The sequence below is a fragment of the Podarcis muralis genome, chromosome 8 (assembly GCF_964188315.1).
Source record: "Podarcis muralis chromosome 8, rPodMur119.hap1.1, whole genome shotgun sequence".
NCBI classification, from domain to species: domain Eukaryota; kingdom Metazoa; phylum Chordata; class Lepidosauria; order Squamata; family Lacertidae; genus Podarcis; species Podarcis muralis.
In genome coordinates, this window is record NC_135662.1 from 61,609,997 (window position 1) to 61,636,501 (window position 26,505).

General features: G+C 43.0%; 1 protein-coding gene across 3 annotated transcripts in view; it reads right to left on the reverse strand.

The window, feature by feature from the left end:
* PHACTR1 (phosphatase and actin regulator 1) overlaps window positions 1-26,505 on the reverse strand; it is a 251,629-nt gene that overhangs the window by 219,467 nt on the left and 5,657 nt on the right. For all 3 annotated transcript variants that reach the window (XM_028737713.2, XM_077933291.1, XM_028737711.2), the window contains exon 3: window positions 19,114-19,260. In XM_028737713.2, coding sequence (XP_028593546.2) covers window positions 19,114-19,260 — 147 coding nt within the window. The remainder of the gene's footprint in view (window positions 1-19,113; window positions 19,261-26,505) is intronic.

The window sequence follows — 26,505 nt, forward strand, 5'->3', positions numbered from 1 at the left end:
GCTGCAGGACTTCTAATCCAAAAAAAAAAAAAAGAAAAAGAAAAAAGCCTAATACTGTTTGTGATAAACAGAGATCTCTATAGCTCAAAGGGGACAATTAATCCTACTTTCCTTCTATTTCGTCTTGCATAGCTGAGAAAATCTGCTACACTAGAATAATGATTATGTGGAACATGTGACAATAATTACAGATCAATGCGAAAGCATCATGTTCTACCAGTCTGAAAAATGTTAAATTTAATGGTTTAGCATTGCTACGTGGCCAGCTTAAACCCTCCCCAACTCTGTTTCAGTCTCCTGCCATATTTTTAAAAATTGTAATCATCAGGTGATTTTCTAAAAACAAATTAAATCTGCCAAAACTGTGAGCAAATGGAAACAGGCAATATAGTTATCTGGTTAAAATAAATATCTAGTTTTCTCTTCAAGAAGCAGCAATGCTGTTTTAGCACATGTATGTTCAAAGGCAAGCTTTGATTGAAGGAACTAATTGACACCTGGGACAGCGGCCAACTTGCAAAGCATGTGGCTGAGAGAGGTCAATGGGACAGATCAGAGATACGGCCCTCCAAGCCTCCCTGTTTGGCCCTCAGAACTCTCCATAGACCCCAGGCCACACCCTCCTAGAGTGCTTTTGCCTGGCTAGAAGGTGGCTTTGAACTGTGATAATATATTTGCTTGCCTGAAGCGGTGTGTATGCATGTGTGTGAAACCCTCTGGCTTTGCATGACTGGAATGTAATGTAATCCAATATACAATGGGAAAAGTCCCACACCTGTCTTCTGCATCCAGTTCTGGCCACCTCTCATGTGGTCCCCAAAAGGTTACCCATAAGGGATTGTGGACCATGTGCTGGAAAAGGTTCTGTAGTCCTGGCAGCAGAAATCCTACAGCTAAACATCTGAATGTAGCATGTGGATCATTGACCATGCTCTTCAGGACTTGCTTTTAAAATCAGATTTAAGACCTAAGGTCCAGATGGGGAGCCCTAATATTATTAATGGCTTGTTGAGACACCACAAACGAGTCATTGGCAACAGATTTTGTTTTTTAATGTATGAGATTTCCCCCTAGAAAGGGTAAATGGGGATTAAATGGGGAGGGGGGAATGTTTTGGTTTGAAGACAAAGGCATTGAGCAGATGCTACAGATAATTTGCATGCAGAAGGAGCACATAAAGACTGGTCTACAAACACCCACATTCTGCAGCATTCCCGTTCTTCCGTCATTGGATAAGAACATAACAGCAGTAGATGAGCCTGCTGGATCAAGCCAATGGGTTATCTAGCCCAGCATCCTGTTCTCTTGGGGGTCAATACAGTATCTGAGGTACAGTACCTGAGAGTTTGTAAATACTGCTCTTAGGTTCCACAGTAATAAAATGGCAAAGTAAGGGACTGTACAGTTTCCAGAACTGACCAGGAGCACGTGTAGCTGCAAGGGGTGTGTGTGGCTATTTAAAAATTGCCTCCATCTGCCTTCAGCTAAGTGATGTCATTCGCCTTGAATCATCACTCGATACCACCCATTACGTGGCACAGAAATTAATGGAGCAGAGATAGGTATCTTTGTGGCCTGGAGAGAATGGAAAACAGGACTGGAGGAAACTGAGGCACCATCTTACTAATACGTTGGCCCTTCAGCTGGCTAATAAGTCTACCAAATACTTTAGGAAGCTGTTGTACTGGGAGACTACAGTAGCCAGTCCAGATGGAAAGCTGAATGCACACCTCACATGAGATGCTGCTGCTGTTGCAGGTATGCGAGTTCAAGTTCATTTCTGCACCAGTGAAATATTATAGGACAGGGCGAATGGAGGCTGTCCCATTAGGGTGGTGAATGGGGCCTTGCCCTGCCAACTGCAATATGCTCACTAGCCTGCCATCTTAAAAGGTAAAGGTAAAGGGACCCCTGACCATTAGGTCCAGTCGTGACCGACTCTGGGGTTGTGGTTGTGGTGCTCATCTCGCTTTATTGGGTGAGGGAGCCGGCGTATAGCTTCCAGGTCATGTGGTCAGCATGACTAAGCCGCTTCTGGCGAACCAGAGCAGCGCACGGAAACGCTGTTTACCTTCCCACCGGAGCGGTACCTATTTATCTACTTGCACTTTGACGTGCTTTCAAAATGCTAGGTTGGCAGGAGCAGGGACCGAGCAACGGGAGCTCACCCCGTTGCGGGGATTCGAACTGCTGACCTTCTGATCAGCAAGTCCTAGGCTCTTTGGTTTAATCCACAGCGCTACCTGCATCCCTACTTGCAACCAATCAGGGATGGCTCTGACTGCCACTGGCTCAGGCTTCACCTACTGCTGGACTCCCTGCCTTCTCTCCATGGGCACTAGTCACCAATGAATAAGGCAGGTGCCTAAGTGAAGGAAATAGGTGGGGCAAGCTGCCCTTAGAAACAAAGCAGAGTGGAAACGACAGGTTACAGTGGGAAGTAAAGAGCAGCGTAGAGAGAATAGCTCAAAGGAAACAGTTAACCCCCAGGAACAGGGTAGTTTAAGTTTATAGACTGAAATAACTGCTTTTTATGGATTCATATAAATATATCCAGACAGCTGCACCAAAAAAAATGGGCAAAACATAAAAATAAAAATAATGGCTTGGCTAAAACACCGGGGTGTGCAGATTCATAGCAGCATTTCCCCGTAATGCTCAGTGAGGAGGCTTAAAGAGGCGTGAAACAAAAAGCCAAGGCCTCCAAAAACCCAGCAATCAGGAGTGAACAGTATATTAAGCGTTCTGCCTTTCCTCAGAGCTGTCACAGAGCTTTTCAGGATCAGGGAACAGATCTTAATTATACAGGGAACCCACTGTGCACAATGCCTGGCAACTTACACGCAGGTTTAAGAGAGACAAGGGTCGGGGCCTTCCCACAGTCGAATTGAGACCCAGCCATATTTATACTTCCATTAAGCCCTTTCAGAATGAAAACATGTGCAATAGATCAGGAGGGAAGGCCTGCTGAGGGACACTCACCCCATCTGCCTCTATGCCCAAGAAACAAAGTGTGCAGAGGAGACTCATATAATCACAGCCATGGTGCTTAGAGATTATCCCCAAGAAAGAGGACTGTATAGTTCAAAGCTACAGGGCTGTAGCCAATGCTAGGCCTACTTAGAGTAGACCCACTGAAACTAATGGAGATGATTAATTTCGCTATTTAAGAGGGTCTACTCTTACTAAGGACACGGGTGGTGCTGTGGTCTAAACCAATGAGCCTAGGGCTTGCCGATCAGAAGGTCGGCGGTTCGAATCTCCACAATGGGGTGTGCTCCCATTGCTCGGTCCCTGCTCCTGCCAACCTAGCAGTTCGAAAGCACGTCAAAGTGCAAGTAGAGAAATAGGTACTGCTCCGGCGGGAGGGTAAACAGCATTTCCGTGCATTGCTCTGGTTCGCAAGAAGCGGCTTAGTCATGCTGGCCACATGACCCAGAAGCTGTACGCCGGCTCCCTCGGCCAATAAAGCAAGATGAGCGCCGCAACCCCAGAGTCATCCGCGACTGGACCTAAAGGTCAGGGGGTCCCTTTACCTTTACTCTAACTATAACTTAGTTGGATACAACCAGTGGGCTTTTCTCTTCATGCTAAACACAACAGCTGTGCCCAGAAAGGGAAATAAGGAAATCTGCAGGAGATGTATAAAAGAAAATATTTATAATATTTCCCATACATTATTCTTTCCCTAGCTGTTCTACCGCGAGTGCCCTTTCCAGGGTGGAAAGTCTTTTCGCTTTTCAAAGGACCATCCCAGTAGTGGATGATCCATTAGGGGGAATGGGCCACTGACCCAACCACCTCAGCCGGACCTCACCTGCCTGCCTCCTTACTTGCAACTGGTGCAGGAGGTGGCATTGCCACTCTCTTCCTCCTCCTCAGTCACAGTGTGACGCCTTTCAGAACTCACAAGGGAGAAGAATGGGGGGGGGGGAGTGGAATTAGTTGGCTCCACCTGTCACTGGCTCTGGTTCCACCTGCTGTTGATAACCCTGCCTTCTGCCAGACAATGGTCACCAGCAAACACTGGACCATTCTTTGTTTTATGTTTGAAAGAGGGTTTGGCATTCTACAACTTCCCTGTGACAATAACCGACATCCCCTGTTATCATGCCACAGCAGCTCAAAATGCTCTTTCCATGGCCATGACAGTTATAGAGTTTAATTAAAAACTGGAAACAAAAGGCACCCCCCCCTCACGCCCCTCCCTGAAACTCATTGGTAGTTTGAAAGACAAAGACTTGAGAGCTGAGTGATGTGAGCTGGAAGCAGCAGGCTGGGAAGCCAGAGTGTCAGAGTGAAGCTTGATTACTGTCTGAATCCTAGACTGCAGCTTTGGGGACAGCAAGGGCCATATATATGATATCATCTATCATAAAGACACCACAGTCTCTGCTGTACCTCATTCCAAAGGAAACACAAACCCTGGGTAAGTGACTGGAACCTCTGGAATCATGAGATTGGGGCGGCTGGCATGCAATATGTCCTGAAAGAGCTGTAGCTTATGCAGGAAATTAGCTCCCAATACACAGAACTGAAACACATCGAAATAATAAAGCTGGGTCAACATTATGATAGGCCAATGGGAACAAAGGAAGTTGCCTTAAACCAGATCAGATTAGTTGTCCATCTAAGCCAGCATTGTCTGTTCTGACTGGCAGCTACTCTCCAGGGTCTCAGGCAGAGATCTGTGTTTCCCATCACCTGCAATCCAGGTGGAAATGCCAGATAATTGAAACTGGAATCTTCAGCGTGCAAATCATGTGCTCTTATCGCTGAGATGACGTCCATCCTCAAGTCTAACATGTATTTCTGTTTCTAGCTTACTTAGCCGCACAGCTTTCAATATGTTTAACCCATCACAAATCATGGTGACCTTTTTGAGTCAACTTTACTTAAGGCTGGCTTTGCTCTCCTACAGCAACTGACACATCTACCTACCAGCACCTTCTAAGTGTGTTGTGATTTCACTGCCAAAAGCAGCATTAGCTGATGAGTCAGTCTCTAAATAAATCCTGATTTCTCCTACCTTGTTAGGCACTACACTGTACATAGCAAAAACTCTGGCTTGGCTTCAGCCTACGCTCGATGAGTGATAAAAAGTTTCCAGACATCAGGTTTTCTCCCTCATATTGTACATTTTTCAGTGTACTCTTTGAAAGGGTAATGTGTGAAGAGACCCTTATGGCCTTTCCCAAAAGCAATGTGTTATTTAGTTACGGTAAATGAAAAATAGAAGGGTTTTTCCAACTTTCCATCTGCAGAATGGCCCCAAACATTAGCTGAAGCATTCTTCATACCATGAGGCAGACATTCCTCTAGCTGGCACTCTCCAATGTTTTTGGTCTACATCAAACCCAGTAACCACAGACTGGGGCTGATGGGAGCTGGAAATCATCAGGTCAAGAGAGTAGAAGAATTAACAGCTTCATATACCATAAGATTTGCCTCTTATCACAAAGGGATTTTTTTTTTATAACACTAATTGTTCTCAAATGGTATGTTGGGGGGTGTGTCTACTATTGACTAACATTCAGTCCTAAAAATCACTAGCATTTAATTGCCAGCACAATCCACTATTCTTGGCCTTGGGCTTTGATGAAAGCAAATATGAAGGTTTCTATGGTTGCCTTTTAATTATAGCTTTTCATCTTTGTTTTATTTTAAGGCACTAAAAATGCATTCTCTGCTCTTTCCATCTTCTCTTATCCATGGCCAAGAGAAGTGTGAAACTGTAAGTAAATTAGCACAAAGTGATACGTTGTGATATTAGCAGCCCAGTCTTCAGCTGCCTGAAAAGTGGAAGCAGTTTGCTTCAACAATGTACTTAAAGGATCTTGATCGGAAATTTTACAAGAAACCTGGCATAGGATTTTGGGAAATTACAACCTGTGGAACACTTCTGTTGGGCTTCTTCCACATGAATGATCAGAGTGATAAGATGTAAAATTTGGACTCGAATCCCACTGTTGTACAGGAACCATCTGCCACACACACATCGAAATTCTAGCAGCTCACCTCTAATGATTTACTAGCGCATAATTGCGGTGCTACGACAAAATGAAAATGATTCACGATTGAATGAACATGCCAGGTTGCTTTAAGAAGAAGTGGAACATTGCTCCTGTTAAATCCAGTCTGGTCACTTAGCCTTCCTTCCTTACCATGTCCACAAAGACAGAAGAGGCAAAGAGTAGAAGCCATCACTCACACAGGCAATCTCAGTACAAAGTTAGGCTCCTAAAATCCCCCTGAAGTTAATGGAACAGTACTAATTGCCTGCAAGACTGAAGCCTGAATTGGATTCAGGAAAGAACCTTAAAGATTATACAGCCTTTTATCACAGCGATCATTTAAGCCTATAAGTTCCCCTCACTAACACATAAAACAAAGGCGTAAGGGGACACAGCAACCCCTGCCCATTGTTGAGAGATATAAGCTCCTGGTTTATCCAAATGCAATACCAAAAGGTGACATCATATATGCACCTTACCAGGGGCAGGGGAGGTATAATTTGGTACAAAGTCAAAGAGGTGGCTGGGTCCTGGACTACGATGTCTAGGACCTATACTAATGTAATATGAAGAAGAAGAAGAGTTTGGATTTGATATCCCGCTTTATCACTACCCTAGGGAGTCTAAAAGCAGCTAACATTCTCCTTTCCCTTCCTCCCCCACAACAAACACTCTGTGAGGTGAGTGGGGCTGAGAGACTTCAGAGGAGTGTGACTAGCCCAAGGTCACCCAGCAGCTGCATGTGGAGGAGCGGAGACGCAAACCCGGTTCCCCAGATTACGAGTCTATTGCTCTTAACCACTACACCACACTGGCTCTTGGAGTCACTTGGACTTTTGGAGCACAAAATGAGAGTATTGCAGCCAATGGAAAAGCAACGAACAGTAGCTACAAATAAAAAATAGCTGTTGCTGTTCACAAAACACCAGATGATAAGGAGTAATTCCTCCACAAATCCAGAGTGGCGTCCCTAAGACGATTGGATGGCACCTTGTATGCCTCCTTCTGGCAACACCTGCAACCAGGCTGGTGCCAAACTTATTGCTCTTCTTTCCTTTGGACCATGTCAGTGAAGCCGAGAGGAAGGTCTTGTGATCTGGACAGTCCTGGACCTCCACACACACTGTGCCGGCTTGCACCCCAGGCAGGTAACTTCGGTGTTGCTAACACAGCAGTTTGATGTCTCCCCCAGAGATGTACTCCATTGTCTCTTGAGACAGATGGATCCCACTTGCCATGACCATTGGCCTTGCTGGCCAGGACTGGTGGGAGTTGGAGCCCAACAAGGTTTGGAAGACATTAGGTCCCCCACCTCCATCTTGACTAAGAGATGACTAATAGAAACATTGAGAGCACCAGCTGAGCTAAAATTAGTCATAGAACCATAGAACTGTAGAGTTGGAAGGGACCTCAATGCAACCCAGCCAAAGAATCTCTGACAAACCTCCAATAAATGAGTCCACCACCTTCTGTGGTAGTCTATTTTACGGTAACGGCTTGTCCACACTTCCACTTGTCCTGTGTCTTGAAAGCACAGGTTTGAACAATTTTCTGTTTGCCCCTTAATTTTCCCGAGGAAAACTCACTCATTATTGCTGAATGCTTTTGTATGCTTTAAAGTAGGATTGTGATTTTTTCCCTTGATTGTCTTGTCTTGTTTAAACTGCTTTGCGGGGTTTTTTTTCTTAATCAAGTGGTGTATCAATTTTATTAAATAAAGCAAATAAAATAAATCCATGGAAAACACCTGATTGGCATTTGCAGTAAAGAGCAGGTTTCCTTGGGGAGAGGCGGTGGGACAAGCAGAAGTGCGGACAAGCCCTTACTATCAGAAACTTCTTCCTAATGTTTACTCCTTGCAACTAAGTTCCTTTCAAAGCAATGAGACTTAAGTTAATGGCGGACAACAAGGCATCGTCTTTGTTGAGTTTCGTCAAACTTGGGCCATCTTCTTTGGAGGTTCCTATATAGCCCAAATTGTCAGAGAGTCCTGTTTTACTTCCTCTCCCTCTTCCACTGAAATCAATGAAAACCGAAAGTGCTTAATGTTTGATCATCGCCATTTTGTTTGTTTGTTTAAATACGGAATTATAATCTAATATTAAGGCTTTCGCTATTACTCGGTTGCATTGGCAGAAATATAATCTAATGATAGTGACAGCTGAGGGTGGGGGGAATGGCTAGCCATGTCATGAGAGAGATGTTCCACAAAGTACAAAATATATTGTAAGATATCTATACACCAAAGCCTAACAGCAATTTTTGAGCCCCTGGATTTGATGGGGTTGCGAACTAATTCATCCAGACTCAACCTGGTTTTCCCTGTCTACAGGCGTACATTTTAGGCACTTCAGAAATGTTCTCCAACGTTAATCCCTTTGCTACTTGAAGGCATTCCTGGCTTTCTTCTACTTTGGCCTCTTAACTAACTCCTGCCTCACCATCTCCTACCCCCAGCTCACAGCACAGGATACACCTCAGGGCTGACTCTGGGTTTGAAGAGACCAGGGCAAAGTGCCCTCTGGTAGGCTCCCTCCTCTGGTGGTGAGTCCTGGCAGTGATGGGATGCTGCAGGCAGAACAGAACTAGATGGCTGGGTCTAGGAATACCCCCAAAGCAAAGGAAAATGGGGCATTGCAGAAAGAAATTAAAATGACAGCAAGACCCAGCTGCCTGGCATTGCTTAGAGTATTAGGCTGGACATCATTTTTAAATCGGGGTGGGTGGGGACAAGTGTCAGTTTTGGGTCATGCCTGGGCACCCTGGTCCTGCTAGTTGCCCAAGCATGCCAAGAGCTGCTGCCATCCCTGACTGACTATTTACTGCATGGGGTACATCTGGCCTGAAAAACCAATTGCAACTGAAAAGAGTGAATGAAGTGCCCTGGATAGGAGTACACAAGGTTATGTGCATGTAAGTCCTGTAAGAAAAACCAAAATCCCACAAATCAGATGTCCATGTCTGGCAAAGGAAGGAGAATGGGACAGGAGAGAATAAATCTATTCCATACTCCATTCTGTTTTCTGGACAACTGACCTGTAGGATTCTAACTACCCCCCCCCCAAAAAAAGACATATACACAGAGCACTGATTTGCACATGCAATTTCCCAGCCAGCCAGGCTGCTTCTGTCTATGTGTACTTCCAAGATGAATTGGAGCAAGTGCTTCTGTATTTAAGAAGAAGGATAAATTAGATCCTCTCCTATTTAATTAGAATTAAAGGCAATTAGAGCCAAGACAAGTAGATGCAGGAAGAGAGCTGCAATAGAGGGAGAGGACTGTTAATTAACAGAACTAACCACATTTAAACACAGTCCCCCATTCTCATTTTAACCCATCTATTTACTGGAAAGAAAAGTTCTCGTTTTGGTTGTGTGTGTGTAAATGCCAAGAACCCCAGTCTGCATCCGTCAGCATGACTTGAAAGGCACAGAGCACCTCACAGCATTGGACCATAGATGATGAACATGGCTTATTTCTAAGTGAATCAATATTTCCCAGGCTCTATTAAGACAAACGTTGCTTTTATTTTTAGCCCTGATAGGATATATTGGTACTTTCAAGTGTCATGTCTATTGTTATAGAATAAATGGGCAAGCAACTTTTCATTCCTCTGCTGTTCAACGCAATGGGACTTTGCCAGGGTGACAAAGTATTTGGATAAATTTACTAGTCCATCTGTTTTTCCACTGTATTAGGAACTACTTACAAACAAGCCCACAAAAGTTAGCTATTCCACCTACCCACACTTATCTAAAGTAATCATATTTGGCTCCAGAGTTGCAAGTTTCCTTGTCTGGTTGCCCAAAGGCAATTCTTTATTTGCCACAGGCAACCAAGGGATCAGCTATGTACATTTGCATTGCACTATTAATTATGCATAAGAGCAACCCCACAATTAACTTAAACTTGGTGGGTTACATTTACACCATCCATCATGTTTTCTATATCAAATGCATGTCTATGACATCATACATCAGCTTTGCACATTATTACAGAAAATGGGGAACAAATGCCTAGCAGATGCAATTTTGCTCATTCGGAAATCCAAATGAAATTAATATGTGTCCAACCTAAAGGCAATTTAGGTTCCAAATGGGTTTGCTCAAATAGTCATTAAATTTGCTTGTCATTAAAATTCTGATGAAGCCGTAAAAGCAAGTTATTCCATTATTCCATTCCAAAACAGATTACCCTGAAATTTTGAACAGGAAAGAAAACCTTAGAACCGAGTTACTGATTCTTTCCTATTACCTTCATAACTTGCATTCCAGCAGCTAAGATACCCAAAGTAAATCCACCTGAAGGCAGAAATATATGGAGGGAGCAGAACCTGCCCATATATACTGAGGGAATCCAGCTGATTTCTATAGGTGCAGCCAGGACAGAAAATAAATACAACCGCCAGTGTGTGACATACCAGGGGGAAAGAAACCTTTTTAACTATGGCAATAAAATTGATTTCACAGATATTTAAGCACTCATGAATGGAGGAGAAATCCACTTAGAACTAATGTTAACACAGGAGAGAGCCGTTTTCTTTAGCTTAGGTATCTTTTGTGCAAAATTCTTTTTCAGTCACACTTATTCCTAACAAAGGAAATGGTGAGGGTTCATTCTATTTTATCATAAGGTCGAGCCTTTTAAAATGCTTGTTTATGGCCTCATATTAAAGAGAGATTTTCCTTCAGCAACTTATCAACGATTTCCATATTAAGAGTCTGTGACCCCTTGCGGTTAGAGTGTGGTGCTGATAACGCCGAGGTTGCAGCTTCAATCCCCATATGGGACAGCTGCATATTCCTGCATTGCAGGGGGGTTGGACTAGATGATCCTCAGGGTCCCTTCCAACTCTACAATTTTATGGTTCTATGTGGGCTGCCTTCCATATGCATAGCGAAATTTCACCTTTCATGCCTGACGGTGGGAAGATCCTCATTACATATTGTTTAATTGTACTCCAAGAAAGGAAAACAATGCTCCTCACAGGCATGGAATTACTGGTTGCGCTATCCAAACTCTGAGCCAATTTTCAGTTTACATAGATATTCCTGTACAAAAACTCACAAGCAAATTATATAGATACCATCCACTTCTCTTTTGGAGTGCTTCCAGACAAACTGTCTATTGAGCATTCATCCTGACTGGTTTGCTGGGAGATTAGATGATTATGGCTATTCATCGAGCAACCATCTTGTTCTGTTTGTAAAGGACATTAAATGATGTGGGCTACTCGTCTCAATTGGTTTCTTCATGGTGCACAATTTGTCCTTTGTCATCCATCCCTAGATCCATAATGTAAAGTGGGAATTGGGCCATCAGAGAACTGCAAATCTGGAAGGGATATGTGTCCCAATCCTAAGCTTGCTTACTCACAAATTCATCCCAATGAATTCCATTGTACTTACACCCAAGTAGCTTTGCACAGTGAAGCATGATTTTCCCATACCCCCAACAAAGGTCTGAACAACTTTTGACCACCAAGCCAAAAGAAGCAAATTGGCCAAATATGGCATGGCCATTGGGGACTTAACAAACTGTATTGCAAAAGAGGAAGGGAATCGTGCACAATGCTACCTGGACTACGTTCAGCTTGCTGGGTAACATATCATACATATGTGATGTAATAGAAAAACACTATGAATACTGATACACCTTATAAGTTGTAAAACAAAAAAAAGCAAAAAGCAAAGAAGCTGATAAACCACCAATGAGACCACGAACAAGATTTCATACCTCAAAAAAGCAATTTTGCTGCACTTGTGTTCCCACTACAAGCCCAGCATGGAACTGAATTTATGATCTTATTTCATGTTCACAGCTACTACAAAGAGACTACAGAAAGTCACCCTGCAGTGGTAAAAAAGTTGTTCTGATCTTTTCAAAAGACAAAAGTAAGATTGTTCAAGCCCATGAGGCTTTTTGTGTTGCAGAGTGAAAGGTTAGAAGGAAAAAAAACAACCACACTGAGACTTCCCTGCAATATAGGATCTACAGTAGATCAGAATCCAGGCAAACCTGATCTGTTCATCAGTGTCTGAAGATGAACAGTGTCTGAAGCTCCAGGGAAGCCCTATCCAAAACCCACCACTAGTCTTGAGCTGCTGCTAGAAGCCACCTAAGTATTTAAGTCTGTCTCCTTTAAACATAACCCTCTTGACTCCCTCTTCTCCTAAAGGAGTCATGAGATCACTATAAAGTAACTGATTGGAGGATCAGAGTCAGAGCCAACTGTCTGAGGGAAGTAATAACTGGCTTTTAATTATTTCTGCAGCAAAACTTACCTGGGAGCAAACTGGATGCAATGGGGCTGAATTTCTGAGTAGTCACATATAGGATGATAAGAGAGTGGGGAAAGCACTTTAATAAATCTGGCCAAAAAGCGTTTTGAAGAATAAATATATAGTCTGCAACTGGATTTTTAAAAAGACAAAATCCCCCAATGTCATCTCAGAACACAATTTGCTTTCATATTGTGATATATTTCACTTCTAATTTGTACATCGCCTTTCTATATTACTATAAACAAGACAATTTACAAGGTGGAGAAACAACAAAGATCACACACTTTATAACAATCTGATCCAAAACAAAAATGCCATAATAAAAACATAATTTTGAAATAAATGAATTAATAAAACAATAATAACAACTTGTAATTAGGCCAATCCCATTGAAATGATCAGAGAATAAACCTTGGAAGAAATGCTTATGTGTTCATTTTAAAGCATCATAAAATTTCATAGATATTTACTCTGCACATTGCTGATTTAACACCAGACAAATTTTTAACACTTGCATTTTAATCGATAACTATCTAGCTACATTCTCTTCCTGTTCCCATGCTGATGACAATTATAAAGATTGGTTCTCTAGGTATACATTAAACTAGATAATCTGTTTCTTACAAAATTGCAGCGCGCTTGGCATCATTCAAATCCAAGACGAAACAAGCTCAATTGGACTCTGTGCAAAGTCTTGAACAAGTTGGGGGAAACCCCAGCACCATCCTGGCATGTAGATTGCTTTAATTTCCTTAACTTGCCAGACTCCATTGGCTGGCCGAGAAAGTGCATAATAGCTGAAATCCAATGTTTATTCTAGCATATTCACTCCAGCTGCAATAGCCACGCCATACAAAGTCATTTTATGTGTGACATCTCTTGACTTCTGTTGGCAGAGCATTGAGAGCTGCCTTTTGGCTTGACAATGCCATTGGTGTTACTACATTTTATTTCTTTGCAACTGAAGAAAAGGAAATAACCTCTCAAATATGTAGATATTTGTAGGGTTGCACTGTTAGGCTGCAGTGTTAAACACGGATAAGCCCCGCTGAACTCGGTTGAATGTACTTCAACGGAGAAAACACACATAGGATTGCACTGTACATTTGCCAATGCAGGGTCTCTATTCCCTGCCACATCTGGAACCAGGATGAAGCATATTTGAACACTCTTGCTGGTCTGCAATGGCTTTCCAAGAAACACACAGCTAAAATCAGCCTCATGTTCCTGAGCTACTACAGAATGCAGCTGTGCTATTTCCTGCTGCTACTCATGCTGTGGCACATGGGTACAAAAACATTCCCTTTGGCTCACCCCACTCTTCCTGCCCTTTTGGCGTCAAAACAGAACCTGATGGCACAGGGCAAGGAAACAGCACATGGAAGTGGGAGTGCAGCCATTAGTTCTCATTGTAACAACTGCACAATACGTACCCAGTTTTAGAATGGTCTTATTTGTGGATCTGGCATTTGTGCATCTCCCATTAACAGCATGACCTGATAAGGACATCACAGCTTATTGCTTGCTCCTTTTTTTAAGCTAGAGAAGCGGTTCTTAACCTTTTCTGGGTCAGAGACCCCTTTGAGAATCTGATGAAAGCTACAGACCTCCTTCCCAGAAAACTGCACAGAAACACATGCACAGAAAATTGTGCATACAATTAATTTTATTGCTTCATTTTGTGTGTGTGCCCTGAAACCCACCCATGCTGAAGCCCACCCTGAAACCCACCCATCCACGGACCATAGTTTAAGAACCCTTGAGCCACAAAAACTGAAATCTTGATTTTACTGGCTAAAGCTTCATAAGTCCACATTTTGTTTTTTAAGAAGAAGAATACGAAATCAGGTAACAATTGATGAAATTCAATTTGGCTCATTAAATTGAATGGACCTAACTAGTCATGTCCATTAATTTCAATGGGTCTACTCTGAGTAAAGCTTAACTGAATGCCACCCAATGCACAGAAAAACATTTTTGCCCAGTTCGTATTGAAGTGAAGCCTTCTGAGTTCTCGGTATGCTTTGTACTCCCACTACTGTATATCTATACCAGCTTCCTGAATCTGGTGTCCTCCATACATTTTGGACTACAATTCCCATTACTCCTGACCATATATTTGTATTTGCTGCAATCACATCCACTGTCACATGCAGTATAGATTAAGATACTGTTCCACAATGGCCTGTACATTTAGGGCATAATATACTAGGAAGTTTGTCTGCTCTGTTCTTATAGCGTTCCCATTTATATCAAGGGGAACTGCAAAAGTAGCATGAAGAAATGAATATGATTTGCAGAGGGATGGCCCCCTCTTGGGTATATTTGGAAATATACTCTCTCCTTTCCCCCCTCCCCATGCAAAAAGCGCAGCCGAAGAGTTTGTGGAATCTACAAGTATTCTAAACTCACAGGACACTAGCATGTCAATGGCGCACAGAGTGAAACCAGTACATACAAGCCAATATAATAAAATACTGATTTTTCTTGAAATCTAATGAAACAATGCAAGTCAAAACAGAGAAGCAAATTATTAATTTAATCTTATTAGAAGGGCAGCTAAAGGTTGCCCCATTTAATTGCTTGGAGAAACAGAGCAAATCCTTGCTATTCCCAAACCGCATAATTGCCTCCGCATGTGCAGCCTCTGACTGTTCGGCAACATAGATAGCAGCAGTAATAGTATAATTATAACTTACAGCTCAAAGAGGTAAACAAAACTTTTGGCTCTCAGCCATTTCTTTTGCAAAGAATAGTAGTGCATATCTGCATATGGGCCTTACTGCTGGAGAGCCTATTAAATACAAATACAAGCAAAAGCTCTACCTTGATGCAGCTTATCGCAGCTGCTATCTTAGGACAATACAATGACCAGATGAAAGAAATCTAGAAGTAGCAGCTGGCAGGCAAAACAGCAATGCAAGCAGCAGTTGAGCAGCAGGAGTTGTAATCATAAATGCATTAAGTGAGAAGCGAGGTAGAGAATGCATCCAGTGCCTCTAGAATTGTTTTAGTTCTGACTGCACTGAATTGGAAGAAAAAACAAATCGCATTACTTCTTACTTCCAGATGCCTGCATATATATATATATATATATATATATATATATATATATATATATCAGCATGCTTAGATGACTCTGCAGCACATGCATGCAGTTTCTGAAAAGAATTCCTTTTCTTTCATTGGTTTATGGACATCCCATTCAGCACCACATTTGATTGAACAGCGCCTGATGCTCAGGTTAGTTTTGCCTTTTCTTCCTTCATAATTCCTCCCATTTCCAGTATTTAGAGGTGGGTGCCGCTGTTTATGTAGCCAAAGCACCACCACCAAGCAGAAGGAGGAGCCCTCATGAAGCATGGGGAAACTTTGTGGTTTGGAGAAGTACAGAAATCTTTAGTGGGGAAACCCTGAAGGGCTCCAAGGATGACTGAATGTGTTCAGTGGCCATAGGAAAGCTGACTGTTTAGTTCTTTTTTGGTGATGGTCGTGGTGGGACCATGTGGGAGGGGTAATGGAATGGAATCTCCTGGAGGAGAGCATGACTGGCTGACTAGAACACTAAACAGGACACGCCACACTGCAAACATTTTGTCTCAGAATACTGTTCCGCAGCTACTAAAGTTTCCAGCTGACAAACTGTAAATAGCGATAAGGCGGCAAAATGCGAAACCTAAAAGGGCTTGTTCTGTTGAAGTACAGTGCATAAAGACATTGCACTGGCAGTCTGTAAATATATGAATATTACATCTTAAGAGAAGCAGTAAGTGCATACATAAGGAGCCCTGTATTTCAGGGAATCAGACAACATTCCAGTATGCCTTCTTTAAAAATAATGCAAATAAAGTGTACAATTTTGAATGACAGCATCTATGTTACCAATCTGGATTGTGAGTAAAGGAATAAATAAATCCCCAAACAGTGCAAAAGATCTTGTACCTTAGCATTTTCAGGGCCAAACTCTCTATGCAAGTAGTTAGGATAAATTTCCTTAAGCAACTGTTGGTCCTTATCCAATTTAAGGGCCCTTGTTTTGTACTTTATGATTAAAAAAAACCACACCACCAGAGCTAAATGCTTACTACAGAGGCTTTTTTCTCATCAACGTAAACATTGCTTAGCAACCAATTTGCACCACATTTTTTACATTCAAAGCATCAAATGGCAGATGGATTAATGAAAACATCCTCCAGCACTCTACTGAGTATTTACACTCCCATGAAGTGATATTTCTTTGAATGAGCCCAATGAGAGACAGCATGGTATTTAATAGGTGGGGGAGCCTTTCCTTTCCTCAGTGCACATGTTAAAAGTGAGGAGAAGAGGTAACAGCTAGGCTAGCATTCTTGCCATGCCTGCTTGGGAATTAAAACCTATATGAACCTCTCAGCCTTGACAGAGAAGGAACTGGAAGGTTAAACGATGAAGGCATTAAGTGACTTGAAGGTGCCTTCCCTTTAGCTGTTTATGATTAAACTCTAATCTGTTTATAATGGCATGACATAGCATTATCCATGACAATATTGTCCACTATAGACCCAGCAGCTTAGCAACTATGCCCAATCTCCTTTCAATGGCACCTCAAACCCTTCCATCATGCTGTCCCAGACTCTTCAGTCCCGGATTGTTCTATCTTCAGTCACACATTTTAAAAAACCAACACAATCTGGCATCACTTTGTGGTTCCTGAGTTATATAGTTATAGCTGCCATAACAAAAAATGATGTGTGTGCGCACACACACACACACATTCCAATTAATGACCAGAAAGGAATTAATGACATGTCACCCAAAGCAATCAGCTGGTCGATGAAGGTACACAGTTTGCATTTTACATCTTACTAGGTGCAAAAAGACAAGAAGGTCAGAGAGGAGTGGAGGAGAAACACACCCATTTCAATAATCGACAGAGAACCACAAGATTGCAAACCCCCAGCCAGCTCAAGCAATCTTTTAGCATGCTGAGAGACAGGGAGTTCCAGCAAAATTAACCATAGTTTCCAGGATATATTAGCTTAACCCCAAAAGCCTCCAGATATTTAATGGAAATAATTGAAGGATGGCCGTTTGCTCCAATTCAGGGGTAAAATGTGGCTGCTTGGACACAGACCTGGAAAGCCCAGACCTGTGCCTAGAAAGCATGAAGCAAAGGGAAGCGTGGATGAGCTCTCAATTCTGTCAGACTTTTCAGGAGTCTGAACGCCTGAGTAAGGAAGGTGCTCAAGAGGTCACAATTGTCTGGGGGCACCCACCACTTCCCCTTCCTCCTCCCTTCCTTCAGAAGCAGGTAAAGAGCAGGTTGCAGGAGGAAAGAGTCCTTTGAGGTGAACAGCAAAGCATGAAAGGGCAAATGTTGGAGGTGCAGAAGAAGGATGCTTGGGAAGCCAGGATTATGGAGGTGGTAAAGAGGAAATTCTGGACTAAAGGGCTAGAGAGACCTGCAGATAAGATTGCGCATGAGGCTGCTATATGGGATGCTCACCTGATGAGGCAGCAGAACTTGAAGAGAATGGAAGTGTGGTGTTCAGGTAACTGTGGAAGGCACTAATGAGATCAGAGGACAGAAGGATACTTGAAGGAGGATGGTTGGGTGGCTGGAGGATGAGTGTTCTCTGGAGGTGCTGGATCATTGGGCAAAAAATAGCAGGGCTGCCCCCTTTTTGCTGGCTCTGATCCAGGGCCTTCCAGAGCACAGAATCATAGAATTGTAGAGTTGGCAAGAGACCCCATGGGCAATACAGCCTGCAAGTATGTGACACTCCCTCCCTGTCGTGCCAAAGTGCTTCAGTGAGGCGTGATTTTAGCATGTTAGGCTTCTGTTAAAGCCAAAAGAATGCTCTATCTGCAGGAGGTGGCAACCCCTACAAAGGCAGAGGTAGAGGCTGAGGGATTGACAGCTTGAGAAGGGAGAATGGGGAAGAGTGGATTGAGATGGGCCAGGCTGGGGAACCGCATCCCTTGAGATGCTCTCAGGCTCCATCTCCCATCCTGCCTGCCCTATTAGCTATGCCAGCTGGTGCCCGTTTGGACTTGGGGGTCCCAGCAAGAGCTGTGAACCCCAGCCTAGGCTGAGAGGAGAGGAGGAGGAGGAGGAAAGCAGCTCTGGCAGCTAGCAGGTGGCTTTGAAAGGGAATGCAACTCTTCAGATAAAACGCTGTGCAGGGTACAGGGGGCCAGCAGGGGGCGGGGCCGGAGGCTCAGAGGGAGAGCCTGAGGCAGAGAGGCGGTAGAGACGCCCAAAGGCAGCAGCAACCTTAGGAGAAGCCGAATGCAGCCGGGGAAGCCGGTCTCCCTCCCCTTCCCCACCTCTGCACCCAGCAGACACCAACCCGCGCCTTCCAGGGTGTCAGAGGGCTACTCCACATTCTCAACTTCGAGGTCACCGTTGCTCGCCTCGCCTCCAGTTCCAGACAGGGAATCCGGCGCTGTCACCCAAACAAGTCTAGGGATGAACGCCTCGCCGCCGCCCCCCGCCCCCCCCACCGCCCCAGCTCCTCCCCAGTTTCCAGCCGCGTGTGTGTGTGTATGTGTGTGCGCGCGTATTGCACCAGCGCCTTGGAAGGGCGGGATCGCGGGGGAGAAAAGCGAGGGTGACAGCCAGGACATGTCAGGGATTCACATTCCAGCAGCGGCTCCCCCCCCCCCCCGCCACTTCTGCACCCAGCAGACACAAAGCGGTGTGTGTGTGAGAGAGAGAGAGATGTTGCAGATATGTACAGCAATAGCAACCTCAGGTTTCCACCGGGGAGAAGAAGGGCTTTGCATGAGAGGCTCGGGGGTGGTGGGGTTGGGCGAGGTGGGCGCCACTCACCTGCCTCGAGGTTGAAGGAGATCCTGGCCTCCGCGAGGTAAGGGGTGTCACTCTTGGACCGGACTCTCCTGATGGGTCTCCGGTCTATGTCCTCCTCGGAAGATGCCGCCATTAATGTGGGTACGGTGAGCAGGGTCGCCCGGCGTGCTGGTGAGGGAGGAAGAGGAGAGAGAGGGGTGGAAAGGAGGAGGAGGAGGGCGCACACGCATAGGAAGGGGGAGGGGAGAGAGAGAGAGAGAGGAGCAGGGACACACGGAGAGAGAGAGCGGGAGGGAGGAAGGAAAGAGAGGAGGGGGAAAAGAGAAAAAGAAAACCCGTCAAGGATCTGTGGACTGGAGTGGAGCTGGAAATCCTGCCCTGCCACCCCTCTCCTGGCAGCCCCAGGGGCAGAGCTAGAGTCCCCACGTGGCACCCTGCAGAGCCTAACAAAGCATGAAGCCCGGTGGTCGCCTCTAAAGCCATCGATGCAACGGTGAATGGTGGCTCTTTAGTGGGCTGGGCCACCTCTAGCCCAGCAGATTTGCAGATCAATGTTTAGCGTGCTTTGTTGTATTGCTCTCTCCCTCTGTGTGTGTGTGTGTTGCTTCGGCTTTCCTGGGCAAATGTCCCAGCGGAGGAAGCAGGTGGAAATGTCTTGAGTTGTTCAGAGAGAGCAATGAAACACAGGCGCCAAACTTTTTTTTTTTTTTTTGTAATGCTGAATGCCTAGGAGATAATGAAAAAAAGATGCGAGGGAGTTGCTTATGCAGTCACCAGCCCTTCATACAGCTGCTGTTAGAAGACATAATGACAGTAGACATGCCCTTAAAATAGAAAAAGAAATAAAAGATAAGGCAAAGATAAGGCCCTTATCCAAAAATTAAGTACCTCTGGTCATACTTGTTAAGGATTAGACACTCTGCGTTTTTACATGATCTCTTAGGATGATCACATTTTTATCCCACTCAAAGAACTCAAGACAGCTAATGCAAGATTATATAGTGCTTCAAAGTGTTCAAAGCACTTTCCATACATTTTCCACAACCCTGTATGGTAGACTAGCATTATTAATCCCAAACTGTGCTATGTGCGTGTGTGCGTGTGCACATGTTAAGGCTGAGAGTGTGTGTCTTGTCTTGTCCAAGGTCACCTAGTGAAGTTCTGGAGTGGGCGATAAGGACCATGTGAGAATGGTTCCAGAATTCGGACTAATGATTTTGACCATCCAAAAACCAAGTGGTTGACTACCCTTATCAAACAGTTATGTCTGTGGACTTGAGAAGCTGCCTCTTGCCTAGTCACACCCTGGGTGGGTCTAGCTCTGCACTGACTGATCACAACTCTCCAGGGTTTCAGACAGAGTTCTCTCCCAGCTCTACCTGAAGATGCTGGAAATCACCTGGGACCTTTGGTATGTAAAGTGGATGCTCTACCACTGAGCTATGGCCCTTCTCCTATGCTGGCCATGTTCTGGGAAGTGAGGCATACAAATGCACCCTTTTTACAAGACCTTACAGAGAGGAAACATGGCTTTAGGTGTTCCTCGCTCTGCTCAATCAGCCAACAAACACCATATTCTGTTCTGGGGAGGAGAAGAGCCATAGCTCAGTGTGCTTTGCACAAAGGAGGTTCCAGGTTCAATTCCTGGCATCTCCAGGAATTGGTGTAGATGGTACTTATTTGGCAGTATGACCTATGTTCTTCATGGTTCCTTGTATCTGGAAATATGACCATTGATCCTTCATTATGATGACTGAGCAGCCAGCGTGATATGAAATATGTAGCAATGGCTGAAGCCAAACCTTGCAGCAACACCTGTGTTATTAGTCCCATTCAGGCAAGGTGCTAAATGACCTTGAACCAAAGGCTACTTTCAGGCATCCTTCATCTTTCTGAATTTTCCTCTATAGGAAATGAATGTTTAAGGGTGACTTATGAATGACACTGAAACTACAAGCATGTGCCCTGCACATCTGGTTCTGTCCCTCTAAGCAGCAAAGCCAGTGGCTGCCAGCAACCCTTTTGCCTTCTCCAGCCACTGTAATAACAGGGGAGCTTGTGAGAGACCTCATTGCTGCTGGAACCCTTACCACATTCCAATAAAGATGGCTCACACAAGCAAGACAAGTGGGATTTTTCAAAAACAATAATATTAGAGGGTTTTATACACTGCTCCTAAACAAATTCCTATGCTTAAGCTGCAGCTCCAGCTTTTGTTTGTTTTGGCAAAGGAACTTTTGCAAAAATAAAAATAAAAATTCAAGAATAGGTAATGACAATCTTTCATAATTAGAATTACAGTGCATCTGTCCCTGTGATTTCTGGCCCAGCAAAATATTTTCTTCAAGGATACCAGTTTGTGGAAGCTCTGCATTTTCTCCTGGTAGGAAATCCAGCCCAAGGGATTTTGCTTACTTTCTCTGGACTTGCGTATCTATAAACCAAAAACCTTCAGCTGTTCAGCTTCAAGAGTATCAAGAATAATCTGCATTTTATGCCTGTAGTTGAAAGAAATTTCAGCCACCTGGCAAGACCCATAAAGAAATGTGCATATCTTTGTGTTTAAAAAAATCCCCCAGAATTTCAAGAGGGGAGGGCCGATCCAGACTTCCCAGTGTGCATTTTGAACAAACAAGTCTCTGGGGGACACCTATTCACTAATTTTAATTGAGATACTAACAATGTTAATTGAGGGGGTTTGCTTTTTAAAAAAAAAAACTATGACAGAAAAATGGCTCATTAAGTAATCACCTGCATTTGTATTATAATTTGTTATCATTTTCTTCCACGAGCGCTTCCTTCCTCGACTTTCCTCTGGCATGAAGATGAGTGAGTGAATAGGGCCATCCTATGTATATCTACTCAGACATGAGCCCCATTGAGTTTCAACCCTATGCACATTTTCCTGAGAGTAAGTCCCACAGAATATAGGGGCTATAAAGAGCAGCATACTGTAAATCAGTTTGTTTTGTACATGTCCCTTCAAAATAATATGTATCTGTCAGTATTCTGAGGTTCCTGAAACACACAATGTAATAAATAGATCCCATCCACTTCCTTGCCTCAAATTTAAATCAATGCTCAACTATACACACATGTAAATGGGAAGTTGAATTGGACGCTGCTTTTCATCTGTAGGTTAGGGAGAAAACTCAAATGGCAGTCCCTTGTCTTATTTTGTGTCTGTCATGTACAGAATCTTTTATTCAAAGAATATATGCAAGTTTTAAAAAATAAGCCAGGGTAGCTTCCTGGTGAGGTGATGGGCTATTAAGGGATCAAAGGAAGTGGATCTGTGCCAGATACCAAATGGGTGAACCTCCCTCCCTCAACTGGCTGGTAGTTAGAAAGAAAAAGTTGAGAGTTCAGAGAGTTGAGTGATGCGAGCTGGAAGCTAGAAGTGGAAAACAAACAGACTGGGAAACCAGAGAGTGATGCTTGATTTCTTGAATGTTCTTAATTGTTGTTGTTTTTTATCAAAAAAGTTTTTTTGTTGCTGCTTTTACTACTTTGTTGTTTGTTGAGCCAGGCTCCTTTGGGAGGCAGGGAAGGAGAGAAATTGAATATGCAAATGAACAAACAAATTATCCCTGGAACTGACCAGAAGGAAAAGGCTTCCAATTCCTCTTAATTATGTTCCCACATTGCAATACCTTGTAGAAAATGGTTGGTACAAGCATATGCCATTTATTCTCAATGCCTACCAAAAAGAGCAGGCAATTCTGGCCACTCCTTTCTCTTCCTCAAAGAGTGCTATTAAAAATGCCATAATTATTTGTTACAGCTATTTTAGCAGGGGTAGCTAAGAAAAGGCTAAGAGATGGCTATACCTGGTGTTTCAATGTGTAGCAAACACACACGAGTCCAGTTTGGCTTTTTCATCTGTTTCCCTGTGGTTCATCCTGAGCATTCCCAGTTACAGTTGCTGCTTCTCAGCAATGATTCATGCGAGACCCGTGGCTGAGAAATGTGTCACCCTCACTCCCCCTTATCTGGATACTTCGGCAATCTGATTTATTGGGAGCAGAGGAGTGCCTGGACGTGAAGGGGATGTAAAGTATATTGACTGTTATGCAGTAACATGGAAATAATGGGCCTGTTTTATCGTGCATGTCAACTGTGGGTGTTGATTTTCATGTTTTGATGAACTGGTTTATTGTGTATTTTAATTGTGTGTGTTTATTTTATTTTATTGCATCTTCTTTTATACTTGTAAACTGCTTAGGAGGCACCTTGGCATAAATTTAAGGTTTATTAGGTTGAAGTTCATATAAATATGAAACTTAAACCTAATGCTGTACATACACATTTTTTTAAAAATGGCTATCACTAAGCCTTCCTTTTTAACCAGGCCTTTGGTGGATCTGATTGACATCCTATGCCCTTTTAAAATGTGGCTCTTTTTTGGGGGGGGGGTGTTATTCAGTTGCTGTTTTTATTTTTATTATATATATTGTGGTTTTTATGTTGATCTTTTCTGTGAACCACCCTGAGACCTCTGGGTATAGGGCGGTATATAAATTCAAAGAAGAAGAAGAAGATCCATGGCATGTAAGAGATACAGTGGTACCTCGGGTTAAGTACTTAATTCGTTCCGGAGGTCCGTTCTTAATCTGAAACTGTTCTTAACCTGAAGCACCACTTTAGCTAATGGGGCCTCCTGCTGCCACCGCGCCGCCGGAGCATGATTTCTGTTCTCATCCTGAAGCAAAGTTCTTAACCTGAAGCACTATTTCTGGGTTAGCGGAGTCTGTAACCTGAAGCGTATGTAACCCGAGGTACCACTGTACAGTAAAACTGAACTACAATGAGTCAGAGGAGAAAAAAATAATCTCTGTGATCGGAATGTGTGACTTGTTCATCTTGTGTTGGCCTTCAGCCAGTATATGAGCCAACCTTCTGATAGCACAGATCTCACGATCCCCTGGATTGGGAAAATGTCATCTTACAGTGGATCAAAAAGACGTCCCCATGTTCTAATGATTTGGTAGACGGTCCCTCCCAGTCCACCAGGTTGTATAAATGATTCTGTGTAATGTCTACAAAGCAAGCGAGGCTGGCACTGTAACAATGATGGGGAAACTCTTAATTGGCCCAGTGACCATTCACTGACAGGACCAGAGTTACTGCTGGGCTTAGATTGCCCATTGGCTTGCAGCCTGTTCCAGAGCCTTGAATAGATTTCAGTTCTGGTGACACCATGCACTAGTGCATAGCTTTATATTGCCTTTCTTAATAACAAGAGGCTACAGTTTCTGACGAAAGCTGAAAAACTCCACCATCTAGTTAAACGTCTACCAATCTCAATCACAAACTTGTAAGCCCCCATAATGTTTACATCCCCCTTTTGCACTCGTATATATTGGTTGTTACCCAATAGCATCTAAACACATTAACAGAGGAACTGCTAGACCAGTGCAATGGCCCATCTAATCTAGCAATCTGCTCTCCCAGTGGCCAGTCCAATGCCTGTGGGGAAACCTGCAGGCAGGACCGGAGCACAAAAGCACTCTCCCCTCCTGTAATTCACAGTAACTAGGATTCATACCACAAATATTTGTGGTATGATAAAGTAAAAGCCCATAAAGCATTTAAAAATCATATAATTAGGAAATCGTTGTATAATGTTTGGATAAAATACAAGATCTTTTAGAAAGAAAGACGCCCAGATGGCTTTCACCAATGGAGGCAAAGGCCCAGAAAAAATTAAATATGGATACCAAATGGTTGAGATATTATAACTTATTAATAGAGGAAGAGGAAGGTTATAAATTAAGACCATTTGAGCAAATTAAAGATAAGCTAAATTGGCTACATTACCACCAGATTAACGAATTGTATAAACTGGATAAGAAAAATGGTTTTGCCTTGGAAAAATCTAAGTTGGAGATGGAGTTGTTAGATACTGAAGGTAAAAACTTATCTAAAATGTACAAGCTTTTGCTGGAGTGGCATACGAAAGATGAACAAGTTAAATCGGTGATGATAGATTGGGCAAGAGATTTAGGACATAACATAATGTTTGAGGACTGGGAAAGATTGTGGAAGAAAGGGGTGAAGTTCACTGCATGTACTTTGTTAAAGGAAAATATTATGAAAATGATGTTTAGATGGTATTTGACTCCTGTAAAATTAGCAAAGATGTATCATAATTGTGATAATACATGTTGGAAATGTAAAGAAAAGGAAGGAACATTCTTTCATATGTGGTGGACCTGCTCCAAGGTGAAAGACTTCTGGGAAAAGATTTATAATGAATTGAAAAAAATGTTGAAATATACATTTATAAAGAAACCAGAGGCCTTTCTTCTTGGAATAACAGGTTTGGAATTGCCCAAGAAAGATGTTAATCTATTTTTGTATGCCACAACTGCGGCTCGTATTTTGTTAGCTAAAAAGTGGAAAACCCAAGAATTACCAACAGTAGAAGAATGGCAGATGAAGATGATGGATTTTATGGAGCTAGCCGATCTAACCGGAAGAGTCCGCGACCTTCTGGAGGAGGAACACCACGAAGAATGGAAGAAATTTAATGATTATTTAGCTAAATTTGTTAAGCTAAAATAACTGGAAATAGCCTCCAGATACTTAATGGGTTTAGGATTGTATTTATGTTAACTGATAAAATAATATGTTTAATACAAGAAGGAGAAGATTTAAAGATGTTAATTTTTAATTTAAAGGGTATTAAAATTGGGGTTCGGAAAACCGTTATAAGGATATGCAATGAAATTCAACTAAGGGGAAACGAGGAAGTCGTTCTACAAAGTAAATAACTGTTATTTTCAATAAGGTTATGATTTATGTTTGTTATGTTTTGCTTGTTTTATGTTTTTGTTTGTCGTTGATATTGTAAAAACTAATACAATTTTTGCCCAAAAAACCGAAACACAGTAACTAGGATTCAGCAGCATATGGCCTCTGACAGTGGAGGTAACCTGGATATCATTCCAGACAGAGGGGTTCATTTGCATCCCAGAGAAGCGCAAGAGGTACATAGCAGGGGCCCCTGCTTTATTTAGGCAATTCTCAGTGTCCCCAAACTGTTTTAAACTGAATGTAATCTTTAATCCACTGATTTCACATAATCAGTTTGAAACAAGATGTTCAATTCATGCAGCGTACTTTAAGCAGTCATTGGGCATAGTTAGAATTTGCACAAGTCAATAAGCAAGAAGCAGAGGCAGTCAGTTTTATTCACTCTGCCACCTGCTGGTGCAAAGAGAGACAGAACTGAAGAAATGCATTGAGTGAAATCAGAAACACATCAAATGACTTTGAATCAAGTTCCAGGAATCAAGAATAAATAATAATTTCAGTTCTGGCCCTCTGACAACATTAGGAAGATTGCGTGGGTATTTCAAAATTAGCACAAGGATGAATGAATTCAGAATTTTGGTTCAGCATTTGCCA